Source organism: Solanum tuberosum, unplaced genomic scaffold (assembly GCF_000226075.1).
Source record: "Solanum tuberosum cultivar DM 1-3 516 R44 unplaced genomic scaffold, SolTub_3.0 scf00098, whole genome shotgun sequence".
Taxonomy (NCBI): Eukaryota; Viridiplantae; Streptophyta; class Magnoliopsida; order Solanales; family Solanaceae; genus Solanum; species Solanum tuberosum.
In genome coordinates this window covers 1,199,527-1,213,021 of record NW_006239026.1, presented here as the reverse complement: position 1 = coordinate 1,213,021, position 13,495 = coordinate 1,199,527, and the positions used below count along the sequence as shown (strand labels likewise).

At 34.5% G+C, this 13,495-nt stretch overlaps 4 protein-coding genes across 4 annotated transcripts in view; 1 reads left to right on the top strand and 3 right to left on the bottom strand.

Moving 5' to 3' along the window:
- LOC102590419 (succinyl-CoA ligase [ADP-forming] subunit alpha-1, mitochondrial) overlaps positions 1–3,027 on the bottom strand; it is an 8,455-nt gene extending 5,428 nt beyond the window's left edge. Inside the window, exons 1-2 of the mRNA XM_006348442.2 lie at positions 2,648–3,027; positions 1,301–1,510 (exon numbers count right to left, since the gene is read on the bottom strand). Coding sequence (XP_006348504.1) covers positions 1,301–1,510; positions 2,648–2,860 — 423 coding nt within the window. The 5' untranslated portion in view covers positions 2,861–3,027. The remainder of the gene's footprint in view (positions 1–1,300; positions 1,511–2,647) is intronic.
- Positions 3,028–4,795: 1,768 nt separating this feature from the next.
- Positions 4,796–7,597, bottom strand: LOC102586382 (sugar transport protein 8-like). Its single transcript, XM_015309200.1, has 5 exons — positions 7,370–7,597; positions 6,241–6,768; positions 6,057–6,169; positions 5,527–5,718; positions 4,796–5,090 (listed from the first exon to the last, which is right to left on the bottom strand). The coding sequence occupies exons 1-5, from the start codon at positions 7,595–7,597 to the stop codon at positions 4,796–4,798; spliced, it is 1,356 nt and encodes a 451-aa protein (XP_015164686.1).
- A 1,393-nt stretch (positions 7,598–8,990) lies between these two features.
- LOC107060831 (sugar transport protein 8-like) lies at positions 8,991–9,398 on the bottom strand. Its single transcript, XM_015309199.1, has one exon. The coding sequence runs from the start codon at positions 9,396–9,398 to the stop codon at positions 8,991–8,993; it is 408 nt and encodes a 135-aa protein (XP_015164685.1).
- Positions 9,399–9,765: 367 nt separating this feature from the next.
- Positions 9,766–13,495, top strand: part of LOC102590101 (tobamovirus multiplication protein 3) — a 6,869-nt gene continuing 3,139 nt past the window's right edge. The window contains exons 1-7 of the mRNA XM_006348441.2: positions 9,766–10,064; positions 11,489–11,579; positions 11,736–11,788; positions 11,867–11,959; positions 12,037–12,108; positions 12,757–12,829; positions 12,913–12,958. Of these exons, the coding sequence (XP_006348503.1) occupies positions 9,891–10,064; positions 11,489–11,579; positions 11,736–11,788; positions 11,867–11,959; positions 12,037–12,108; positions 12,757–12,829; positions 12,913–12,958 (602 nt within the window). The 5' untranslated portion in view covers positions 9,766–9,890. The remainder of the gene's footprint in view (positions 10,065–11,488; positions 11,580–11,735; positions 11,789–11,866; positions 11,960–12,036; positions 12,109–12,756; positions 12,830–12,912; positions 12,959–13,495) is intronic.

Genomic DNA, 13,495 nt, shown 5'->3' with positions numbered 1-13,495 from the left:
TTCTTTTTTTTTTTTTTTTTTTTTTATGACAAGGGAAAACCCGCAGCCGCTACCCTTTTGGTGCGCACAAGGTAAAATCCCCGCTCCTATGCAATATGAAAGACTTATGTAACTATGTAGGCATAATATGAAATATCCATTTCGAAAAGCATATTATGAAAGATAAAAAAGAAACGCAGATCATGACTAAGGTTCAGCAGAATCTCTAGAAGATCTAATAACTGAAACTTCAATTATAAGATAACTCTCTCCTCAAATTACTCATCCAAAGCTCAGATGATTGTTTCAAATTGTCAAAACATTCAACGCAACAAAAGCAACAATTGACACTTAGTAGATAGCATAAAACAAATATTACAAATGTCTTATGGCCAACACATTTCTTTTTAAATCTTGAATGGGCAATCTAAGGCTAAATAATATTATAAAAATCTGGCCAAAACGTTCTTTTAGAATTTCTAAGGGACATTTGAAGGGCTCTAACCCCTTGCATCATTTCATTTTCTGCACAATGAAGAAAAATAATGTTCTTGACTATTATAATAAATAAATAACAAGAATCGCACAAATGATTGACATATATAATACACAAGCAAATTGACTAATAGCCTAATAAATAAAATGGAAGGAAGGTGAATGAAAATGTTAACATGAGAAGTTTCTTTTCATTTTGACTGTAGATTTCAGCCCATTTGCTCACTTTAACACATCCATCATACCGGAAAAAAATGATTTGTAGCTTTTATTAATAATCTTTATTGTCGATCCTTAAAGTTGCTGCAGTTGTCAAGTTTCTAATTCATTCACCCCTTCCCACATTTAATAGATGAACACTTCTGCGCTGGTCATTGACGCATTTAGTCATCAGAAAAGATTTTGCTCAACTACTTACAGTTACACATGTATGAGTCTTTTCTTCCACTTCATGCTTGAATCTTTCTCCCAATGTATTTTTTCTTTTTTGGGGGGAGGGATTGAAAAGTTACTTCACAGATCAATAGAACAACTTTCATCCAGGAGATTCTTTCTCAAAAACTCAGTGAAAAAATATAATTCACTAAGAAATCCCTCTTCCTAAAGGGAGAAGGATCAAAAGTGAGAAGATTCCTTCAGCTATTTCTAATCAAAATGTTTCAACAACTGTTTTGAACTTCTATATTTAAAGATATATACTACTCCTTCTATTTCATTTTCGTGTCTTAGTTTGTTTGGGCACGAAATTTAAGAAGCTGTGTACAATTCTCTAACCTATAATGAGGGGGAAACGAGAAAATTCCAATCGAAGGGATTTGTATCTTACCATATCATGCTGAGGAATTCCCTCTGTGATGCAAACAATTAAGTCCAATTCAGCCTCCAACCCCTCCATAATAGCAGCTGCAGCAAAAGGAGGAGGTACATAGATCACCGAAGCATTAGCTTTCGTCTCTGCTTTTGCCTCTGCAACAGTGTTGAAGACAGGAAGACCCAAGTGTTCTGTTCCACCCTTCTTGGGTGTCACTCCACCAACCTATTTAACCAAATGAAAGTCAAAATGAGAAACAGAAATTATCTCTTTTCAGATGCCTATCATTATGCCAAAAGAAAAAAAAGAGCAAATCCATAATGAAAACAAGAACAAAACTTTCCAAATCAGTTTCATTAAAGAGTAGGCTTTTTTCAATAGGAGCATATCATACAGAAAATAGCATTTTCTACATAGGCTACAAATAGAGAAGGAACACAACAATAGAAATGAATGCAAATACTTGTTCAAATGAAATCAATCTGATGGCTGCAAATAGCAACAAACTCTAAAAAAATTCGCAGCATTACTGGCAGTGACAATTTAAAGGAAAATTCGGAAAACAAAATATGAAGAGAAGACCTTGAAGACACAAGGAGTTCAAAACATCCGAAAAGAACCTTTTTGGGTAATGGTGTCATGTACGTTAGCTTGCCCACATCAACTATACCACCAGGTATCGCTATCTGACACATACCAGATATATTTTCCCCCAATACATAGATACGACATATAGGAAAATATTACCAGCATTTTCTACCTCTACCGGGAATTGAAGCTTAGTTTCTCATGATTTTCACCCACCTCATTGGCCACAAGGACATACCGTTGGGTGCACATCATACAAAGACTTTTGACATGAGTATTAGCAAAAGAACTATTATACTAACATATGCAATAACTATAAAAGCAGACATATAGGGAAAAAATACCAGCATTTTCTACCACTACCGAGAAATGAAGCCTAGTTTCTCGTGATTTTCACCCACCTGATTGACCACACAATGACATACCGTTGGGTGCACATCATACAATAAGTTTTTTGACATGAGTATGAGAAAAACAACTATTATGCCAACATATGCAGTAACTATAAATGAAGCAAAGCACGCATACCACTGTCATCAACCAAAAACAAAAAAATACAGCCTAGCCTAACACAAGCATTAGTAGCTATTCCACCTCTCAAACTCATGACATATAGATCACACAGTGACAACTTTTCCATTGCACCTAAGCTTCCCTTACAGTCAAACTATAAATGATAATTATATTAAATTTTGACGTATTGTACTTATTTATGCATCCACTAGTCTAAAATTTTGGATCCACATCTATTAGCCAGAAAAAAGCATTACTTACCATTTTAGTGCCATATTCAATGGCTTGCTCAGTATGGAAGGTACCGTTCTTCCCCGTAATGCCTTGACAGATGACACGTGTGTTCTTATCAACGAACACAGCCGGCGGAGGCGGTGCCGATCCAAACAACCTGTTCTGAGTAGCGAGTGTTGGATTGCTAGAACTCAGCTTTGTTGACAGATTTGCGATCAGTTTGGTCGCTTGGCGAGCCATTTGATCGATGATTTTCCTATATCTCTACTAAATCCTCTCTATTTCTCGACGACTTACAGAGGATTTTCCGGTGGCGTTCGGTTTGTAATGTAAAAGCTTGAGAGCGGCAAAAGTAAGAGGAAAAGTCTTCTGAATCGGAAAAGTATGAAAGGGCGAGCGAGGAATGTTCGTCGGATTCGGGGCGAAAGTGATGGGTCACATTTCAAATCGGGTCATGCATTCGGATCAACCCAAAATTGGGGAGTGTATAAATCATCGAAAATCAAATTATCACCAACAAGGATTGTGGAATGGTAAGTACGCTGTTATCCTTGACCAAGAGGTCTCGGGGGAAAAAAGGACTCCACGGCTCCAATGTGGGACTACCAAACACTGGGTGGGAAATAAAAAAAGAATTTCCTGGCGCGAATCCAAATTTAGTCGGGCTCCAATGTGAGTAAAGAACACCGGATGGAAAATTAAAAAATCAAATCAAATTATCAAATCGAGATTTATTTCATTTCAAACTAGCACAATACATAAACGTGTCATTTAACTTCACATATGCATTTAATAAATGTTTAGAGATTTATTTCATTTCAAGCTAACATGGTACATAAACGTGTCATTTAACTTCACATATGCATTTAATAAATGTGTTACATTTCAAACTAGCATAATACATAAACGTCACATTTAACTTCGCCTATGCATTTAATAAATGTGTTAGGAGTATTTAATTTGGTCTCAATATAAGATGAAATTAATGTATATCAAATTTTTGTGGGGAATATTTTGTTCTTACCAAATTTGGAGAGTAATTTCTCAAAATTTGACTTAATTATGGTTATAATATTTGTTATGTAATATAATCTTAACCTTTAAAAATTAAATAGAACACGTGTCTCTTATCTAGATTGCGAAATTCTTTTGGATTTTGGAATCTCCAGCGATCGAGCGGGCGGAGATGGTTTGTAGGCCCGTCAGAGAAGGTGGTGTACCATCTGAATAAGGCAAGCAATTGGTGGGAACTATTATTTTTTTAAGATCAAGTAAAAGATATGTGGATCGATTTAACTTATTAGCTTATTGTTAAGCAAATAGTATATATTATATATAGTTAAATAAGCTTATTGAAAATGAAAATATAAAAATATAAATTAATGACATAATAATGCTTGATTTTAACTCAACGAAGCTAACTTCGTGCAACAAATTCCGAAATCGAATCCATATGTGTGTTCTTGAGAGCTAAGTATATTACTTACTACTTAGTATTGCCAAAAATTAATATTTTACGAGTGAATAATATTACAATTTATAGATTAGAAAAATATATCAATCAATGAAAACGCTCTATTCGAGCTCTCTATAGTACGCTACTTAATGAAAACGTTCCACCTGGAAATATCGTTATGTGTGCTAGCTATATATTATTATCATGTTATTAGCTAGCGAGATATTGTATATTGGACTTGGTTGATATGTGTATCCTTTTAATACGTCTTTGAGCCCACGGGTCCTTTTCTTCCTCTTTTATGACTTCGGACACGAGTTCTCACTTTTTTCTCTAACAACAATTATTCGAGTGATTGACAATAAGACGAAAGCAAATAAATTGGACAAGTTTAATTCATCTTGATTTTATAGTATAAGTTCCATTTTTTTTTAATCTTCATACTTGCATCTCATAGGATGAAATATCTGATTGTGGATCTTCTTAATGTTTCAACATAAAAGCAAGAGATGATCAGTTTATAAATTTCTAATTTGTGTGAACATTAATGAAGCAAATAGAAAACAAAAATGTAGCTACATACCAACAAATAAGAAACTACAGACTACTTTTGATGACAAAAAAAAAAACTGATATTCTAATCCATATGATAAAAACTGAACCTACAAACAAAAAGCTAAATGTTGATCACAAAAAACTACATAAAAACATAATACATTTTAGAATAGTCTCTTCCAAATAGGGTGTTGCATCCACACTCTTTCGACCATGGAATCAATCGGAACTCCCTTCGTTTCAGGTAAGAAGAAGAAGACGAATAATCCCATGACAACGATCCATCCGGAAAAAAAGAAGAAAATGTAGGCTTTCATAGTGCAAAGCATAGTCAAGAAAAGTTGTGCAATGATAGAAGTGAAGAGCATGTTTGTGCTGACCGCGAATGCAAAACCAGTTGTCCTTGTTTCTGTTAGGGCCAAAATGGGCAGGTGTAACGCGGAAGCTAGCAAAGCAAACCTCGAAAGACCATGAGTAAGAAGACAAACGAGAAATATACAAAGACACAAAGATTTAACGTGGTTCGGTCAATCGACCTACGTCCACAAATGAGATGAGCAATCCACTATATAAACATGAGAGTACAAAATATAGAGAGAAATAACCTCAACTAATTCACTCGAAATACATGGGAGGTCCACACAAGTGATAACGTATCAAGCTTGTGACCCACAAATTCTCCCCCTAACCAAAACTCTCAAAGTCCTTAAGACTACATTGTGAATGCCGGTTAAGTTAAAAGGAACAAGCCTCTATTTATAGAGTCCTAAACCTTTTCCTACAAGAAAAGGATTAGCCAATCCAAAACCTTTTCCTAAAAGGAAAACATATTTATGGTAAGAAATTCAAGGCAAATAAAACCCAACAAATCTCCCCCTTGGCTTGAATTTCTGACAAAATAAATTTGATCACCATCTTCACATAATCTTCAACAGCTTGTTTCTCCTCTCCATAATCTCCTCCATCAAATCTATGTATCAATACAGAGAACTTCTCTGAAACAATTTCTCCAACAAAAATCTTCATTACTGTCAAAACGGTTGCGGCTAGAACTACGCCCGCCAAGATGAACACCCATCTTTCTAACCTGGTTCAATCATCGATTATCAAACCACTGAACATGACTCCATCATTGAATCTAGCTTTGATACCACTTGTTGTGACGAAAAGATGAAAACGAAAATCTAAAATAAAGAACACCAAGTTTAACGTGGAAAAATCCTTCAAAACGAAGGTAACCACCACGGGATCGACAAGATCCGAATTGCTTCACTATAACAATAAGAGAGTTATAATTATTCTTCTAATGGCTACATAACAAGTGCCAAAAGAGAACAAACAATAGCTACACCAACAAAAGATAAATAGAAAGAAACACCACCCAAACCCAGCTGCTTTCGGGACCTAAAATAGGATCTTTCTGACTTCCGAATCCGATCATCACCGTTCAAATCAACCACCAAGATGTCAGGAACACTCAGTACAAATTTCAACCCGATCCAACAGTTAGTTAATCGGAAAACACGATCTGAAGGTTGCTGGTCGAAATAAAAGACTGCAGCAAAAGAATCTTTTTTCTTCTCTTTTCTCTCTTGTGGATCAGCTTAACTTGCTTGGCTTGTTCACACGCTGCCACGATTTCTTTATACTCAGCCTCAACATCACTGACACCCCTAATCTTCATGAGCGTGGACTTCCCTTGTTCCTCATTACCACGCTCAACTAGACTCGTAGGGGTGTCAGTGATCACAAAACTACCAATAAACAGAATCACCGCGGGAATAGCTGCAAATCCAAGTGACATTCTCCAACCATTTGGATGTATCATTGAAGTTCCATAGTTAACAAGATTTGCTATGAATATTCCTATTGTCACAAATAATTGAAACATGATATTCACAGCTCCTCTGTGTTGGATTGGTGCAACTTCAGTTAAAAACAACGGAACAGTCTCGTTTCCGAATCCAACACCAACACCAAACAAAATTCTACCAAAAATAAGCATCAACTTGTTCTCCGCGACAGCACTCAATACCGCTCCAACAATGAAAAAAATTGACGCGATCAAAATAGTTATCTTTCTTCCTAATTTAGTAGCGGCTTTTGAAGCAAAAAAACTCGCGAAAAGAGCCGATATGTACAGAGGCGTATCTAGAGGGGGTGCCGTGGGTTCACGTGAACCCATGCTCCCCTCTCTAGATCATGTATAGTAGTGTTATATTTTTAAAAAAATATTTAAATATAGATGTGTGAACCCATGTTCAAAGTATATCATATATTAATGCGATGATGATTGGGTGCACCTCTCTAAGTAAGGATATAAATTTAAATCTTATATCTATCTTGTCTCTGTGAGTAACACCTTTCCAAATGGTTATCGGTTACACTTTTGACGTTTCAACTAATTTTGCTTTTGTTTTTTTCCTTTAATCTTTCAAAATTTTCAAGTGTGTTACATTGAAAATTCCTAAAAAATTTAACATTGTAAATTTTTTATATAATTAAATCAAATGTGTATATTAAAATTTAAAACTAGTAGTATTATACATTTTGAATCTATAATTTTTAAAATTTAATGGTTCATATACGAACTAAAAGTCAAATTGATCAAATTTATATTTAAAATATATTTTTTCGTAATCGTGCACCCATCTAGCCGAAATATCAAAATAGTTATCTTTCTTCCTAATTTAGTAGCGGCTTTTGAAGCAAAAAAAACTGGCGAAAAGAGCGGATATGTATAAGGATGAAGTGAAGAGTTGGAGAAGCCAATTATCATATTTGCAATAGTTATTTTCTTTAGCATGTAACTTTGTTTGATAAACATGTGGAAAGAATTTAATCAAGAAATCATCCATAGCAGAAACTCCTCCTGAAATACCAATATCGTAACCAAACATCAATCCACCAAAAGCAGCAAAAATCCAACAAGACATCACATATAATGTGATCTTAGAATTATTCATCTTAACGTTCAACTATGAAATATATTTTTTCCTGAAGAAAGATATTTTATTTATAAGCTTATGAACTCTCTACTATTTGTTAATAGAAAATAGCCAGCAAACTACGTTTATTTATAATGGTATAAGACCTAATTTAGGTAGGATTAGAAATTCTAATCCTATATTATTTAGACTAAAGTTTTATTAGTCCATTCTTTTTCGTAAAGTTTTATATATTTAGCACAATATTACCGCTTTAAACATCATTGTTTCAATTGGAATCCTAAAAGGATAAGGAAACTATTTAGGTAATTTTTTTTAGGAAAGGTGTGATATTATTTCAATTCCTATTTTCTTGTAATTTTATTTGAATCTATTGAAATTTTCTCTTTATTTTTTGCTTATATTTTTTTGTGTCTTTTGGTAACTAGACGTGTATAGGCCTAAATAGTCATGATCTTTAAATTAAGACCCTTGATTTTTTAAGTGTTAATGACATTCGTAGATATAATTTCAAAATGAAAAGGAGTATAAGTAAAGTGATCACGATCTAGATTGAGATATAAATAGTTATTATTGTTGTATCGAGTCATGATGTGCAAAGCCTCGTTTCGAAATATGGTTTTGATTCCCGCTTTAGGGTTCAAAAGTTGACATTCTTTACTTGAGTTGGTGGTTAAAAACATACTTAAAATATCTGATTTTTGAGTTTCATGTCTGATTTATCACCAACACTATTTATCAAAAACATGCATCAACTATAAGTTGTTCCATTTTCCTAGTGTTTTTGGGAACAATTGATGAAAGTTGATGTATATATAATTTGATAAATAGTTGAGATTAGAAACTCGTATACCTGATAGTACTAGAATTTTCTTGTAGATATTCTAGAGTAGAAGATAAAGTAACTAGAATTTTCTTGTAGATATTCTAGAGATAATAATATTTGTAAAAAAAATCATAGAATAGTCTAGATCTTGTAATATTCTATAACCATCCATAGATGAGTATAAATAGGGGGATGGTCTTGTACGTTTGTATTCTACCCAAATCGAAAAGTTTTCTTTTCTCTTATCCAAAATGCCCATCCTCTTCTTTAATTGACTCTTTCGATCTTAATTAATGATCTTGAGCTAGCAGAAGGTCTTTCCGACTAAATTTTTCTCCTGATATTTCTCTACAAGACTATTCCTCGTAAAAGTATTTTACGAAAGCTGGCATCCTTGGGCCTTGATGCGTGATAGCTAGCTATTTTGAGAGTGAAACTTCACTTTGCAACATAATGAAGAATATCAAAATGAGATACATGCTCGGAGTTATTTTCTTTCTTTACAAAGCTAGCACTTCAAGTATGATTATATTAGTTAATAATGGAAAAAAAAACTAGTAATTTATAAGGATGAAAATTAGCATCCTAATTTAGTAGCGGCTTTTGAAAAATAAGCATCAACTTGTTCTCCGCGACAGCACTCAATACAGCTCCAACAATGAAAAAGATTGACGCGATCAAAATAGTTATCTTTCTTCCTAATTTAGTAGCAGCTTTTGAAGCAAAAAAACTCACGAAAAGAGCCGATATGTATAAGGATGAAGTGAAGAGTTGGAGAAGCCAATTATCATATTTGCAATAGTTATTTTCTTTAGCATGCAACTTTGTTTGATAAACATGTGTGAAGAATTTAATCAAGAAATCGTCCATAACAGAAACTCCTCCAGAAATACCAATATCATAACCAAACATCAATCCACCAAAAGCAACAAAAATCCAACAAGAAACCACGTATATTGTGATCTTAGAATTGTTCATCCTAACGTTTAGCATTTTCGCTATTATGAAAGAAAGATATTTTACTCTCTACATTTTCTCGTAATAGAAAATAGGTAACAAATCACCTCTATTTATTATAATGTGAAACTTAATTTAGGTAGGAATAGAAATCCTAATCCTATATTATTTAGACTAAAATTTTTATTAGTCGATTCCTTTTCCTAATGCATTAAGGATATATTTAGGACAATATTACCCCTATAAACGTCAAATTTTTTCAATTGGAATCCGACAAAAATAAGAAAATGTGGCTAATATATATACATTTATTTATTTATTTTTATTTAATAATAATAATACCTCTCTTTCTAGCCGGCCATTTTGAAAAAGGAGAAAAAAGGAGACAAATTTAAATAAACAAAAATAGTAAATAATTTATAAAAAAATTTTAATTTCGGTACCGAAAAAGGAAATTGCCAATTTTGGTGTTTGATTTTTTTGGGGGGGATTTTGGAATTGGTGAGTTTGATTTTGGAATCTCCGGTGATGGGGCGGGCGGAGATGGTTGTAGGCCCGTCGGAGAAGGCGATGGCAGTGGTGGCGTATCATCTGAATGATGCGATCAATTGGTGGGACGATGTGAACGGATCTCTTGATTGGCAAAATCGTATATTCCATGTCCTTGCTGTTCTCTACGGCGTTGTCGCCGTCGTTGCTCTTGTAAATTCTCTCTCTCTCTATTTACGTCTTAGCGTTTTGAATTTTGAATTTTGTGAGTTAATTTTACCATAATTGTTATGTTGATTGGGATAAGAGGGGTTCCATCAGGTAAAGCATCCTTCCATGTGAATTAGAAGAAAGGAGGTCTAGGCGGTAAAGTTGTTGTCATGTTAGTAAGATGTGATAGGTTCGAGCGGTGTAAATAGGCTTTTTGCATCCAATAGACCTTTGTGGTTCAGTGCATAGCGAGAGCTTAATATAGAAGAGAGGAGGTCTAAACGGTAAAGTTGTTGTCATGTTAGTAGGATGTGACAGGTTCGAGCGGTGTAAATAGGCTTTTTGCATCCAATAGACTTTTGTGGTTCAGTGCATAGCGGGAGCTTAGTATACTGGGTTGCTCTTTTTATTTTGTTATGTTGATTGGTAAAGTAAGCTTGGGCTCGTATATGTGTTGGAGATGTATGAAGAATCTGATAATTTGTTTTGTGTTTGCTTGTTAGTTGTTTGAATTGAATGTCATGCGCATCATGTAACTTCAAAATTTGATGTTTTCATCAAGGGAAGAATTCTAGGCGGAACTTTCGAATTTGAGGCATTTTAGACTTGTTTTTGATGGTCCTTGAAACGGGGATATATAACTCATAGAGTTTGCATCAAGCTTTCAAGGGGTTCATTAAAGGCTTACTAGAACTATTACTCAACAGAGCTTTAGTTTCGGCTCATATGGATAGGGATAGGAAAAAGAGAGATTTTCGTAGGTTGGGGATCATTCGGATAAACACAGTAATTTGCGAAAGGGGAGTATTCTATAGTTATAGTAGATTAATACACGATTTGTACAAGAGACAATTGCTTCTTAACCCTAAAATACTTGCTTAAATAGATATATCAAATAGGAATTGTCTTTGTATGATTTCGTATAGACACTTGAAAGTTATTAAAACTGAAATTTGAAACTAAAAAGGGAAGTTGTTGAAGTAGGTAAAACTTTTAACAGACTGCACCTTTTCCTCCCTGCAAGTTCATGATTATTATTTCCAGTATGGCGGGTAGTTGTTGTTGGGGTTCTGGTATTTAGTCATGGCAAAACTATAATATGTTACCAGGGAGCATTTGCACTTATAGTATGCATATTTTTGGCGATAGTTGAAACTGTTTCTAATTTCCACTAATTGGTTTATGTATGCAAAAAAGAGGGGAACATGGCTTGGAGTTTGAAATTTAAAGTTTTGCCAAGTTGGTTTTGTTTGTGTCTCATTGATTGATTTTGGTATACTTGTTTAAATTTTCATGCATGTTCTTGCGCATTGGATGATCATATTGTTATTCTGTTATTGCTCTAGAAAACTATTATCACCAGTACCAATACTTCAATTTATGTGCGGCTCTGGAATTAGTTTCTGACTTTGCAACTTGGCAATCAGGTACAATTAATTCGCATTCAAATGAGAGTTCCTGAATATGGCTGGACCACTCAAAAAGTCTTCCACTTTCTCAATTTCTTTGTGAATGGAGGTCAGTATCTTTCTTTTCTTTACTTCTAATTTTTTTTTGAACATCCTGATGGGGAGTTTCATTACACGTGCTTTTCAAATGATTGGTCCTGTATACTCCACTTTGTTTTGATGTGTTGGCTTTGTTATTTAACTGTGTCTTCATGCTCTTTTGCAGTTCGCTCGATAGTTTTTACATTTCGTCGGGATGTTCAGAAGTTGCAACCGGAGGTTAGGCAACAGACTATGTTGATGTTTTTTGTCTTTACACTCCTTTAATTCATAACGTTGTATGCTACATTTTTGCAGATTGTCCAACATATTATGCTTGATATGCCAAGTCTTGCATTCTTCACAACTTATGCTCTACTAGTATTATTCTGGGCTGAGATATACTACCAGGTTCTTGTGGTCTCTGTCTCAGTTTTGTGTAGATATATATCTTCTCAAGGTTAACATATCTGTTTTTCCTATGACAGGCACGTGCTGTGTCCACGGATGGGCTTAGACCTAGTTTCTTCACAATCAACGGAGTGGTTTATGCTATTCAGGTAAATATGTGACAGTTATGCAATACTCATATAAACTCCTTCCATTCAATTTGTTTGTCTTACTTTCCTTTTTGGTCCATTTCAAAAAGAACCTTGGCAGGAGCATCAATTTATTTTGGTGCTTGCTAGAAATAAACTCTGGTCTGGGAGTTTTGACATCAATATATTTCTAAAAATGACAAGAAGTTTCATCTGATCGGATTTTTTCTCAACATTCTTAAACATGTCGTTCATAGGGTAGTTCATTCAGTGCCCTGGCCATCCTCTCTAACTCCCAAACATAAAAGGATGCCCTCCATCTGAGCATCAGTAATTACTAAAATTTCCCCTTCTTAAGTATTCTATTAGCAGAAATGAGAGCACAGTGCCTAGTATTTCGCCAAATGTTGAGACCACTCATAAATCTTAGGGGTATATCAAACAAAGTGTCATTGATAAGAAAATATGTTTCTGTCATTTGGAGATACTTTATCAAGACTACATTTTGTTTGATGAGATGTTCAGTGTCACAGTTAGACATGCAAATTTATGTTTTCTCGTGGAACTGTTGCATGAAACATGTGAAACAAGGGTTTACTCTTTTAAATTGCTGTACCTATTTGGTGGATGTTCATTGCTGATTTTCTTTGTTTCTTATATATCTTGCAGATTATATTATGGCTGATAATGTGGTGGAAACCTATTCGAGTACTCGTCATCTTATCCAAGATGTTTTTTGCAGGTTCTTTGTTTTAGATTTAACTTATTTTAAGTGTTTTCCATTGCATGGATCTGTTGCAAAGTACTAACACAATGTACTTGCAGGTGTATCCCTATTTGCAGCATTGGGGTTTCTCCTTTATGGTGGAAGGTAAAATCTGATTTTTAGTACCAGTTGCTCTGTCACTGACATTAATCACCCAATGTACATTTGTTGAATGACTTACAGAATGGGTATAAACCAAGCACACAAGCATAAATCTAGCACTTGTTTCTATCATTCGTATAAAGGATGCTTTATCTTCTGATTTGTTGCTATTCTTAACACTTCTTTAGAAGGTAGAGTTGGATATGTTGTCAATTGATGTTTGCTTTGTTCAAAAGCCAAAGTTTTTGGACTAAACGGTGATCTGCTTCCTAGCCTATACATCCACAGATCTAAACCTTCATGAGATGAATTCTGTCGAGTCCTAAGCTTCACCATTTTCTGAAGTTAAGTATCTTGTATATTGGCATGTATCTTATGCGAATCTTCAGTTACTTTCAGTGACCCGTACTTCATTAGTTTGATACCAGGAGCACACATTGACAAAGAGGACAAAAGTAAAGAAGAAGATGAAGAAGGAAGGAGGGAAAAGAAGAAGAAGGGAGGGGGGGGGGGGGGAAGGAAAAAGAAAAAAAAAAGAAA

What these genes read in the sequence shown, in the direction of transcription:
- LOC102586382 (XM_015309200.1), bottom strand. Translation starts at nt 7,597, where the DNA reads ATGAATAATTCTAAGATCACATTATATGTGATGTCTTGTTGGATTTTT. An exon ending in CGTGTGAACAAGCCAAGCAA is followed by an intron (nt 6,170 to 6,240) that starts GTTAAGCTGATC and finishes TATTTCGACCAG; the next exon opens with CAACCTTCAGATCGTGTTTT. An exon ending in GGTGATGATCGGATTCGGAA is followed by an intron (nt 5,719 to 6,056) that starts GTCAGAAAGATC and finishes TGATTGAACCAG; the next exon opens with GTTAGAAAGATGGGTGTTCA.
- LOC107060831 (XM_015309199.1), bottom strand. Translation starts at nt 9,398, where the DNA reads ATGCTAAACGTTAGGATGAACAATTCTAAGATCACAATATACGTGGTT.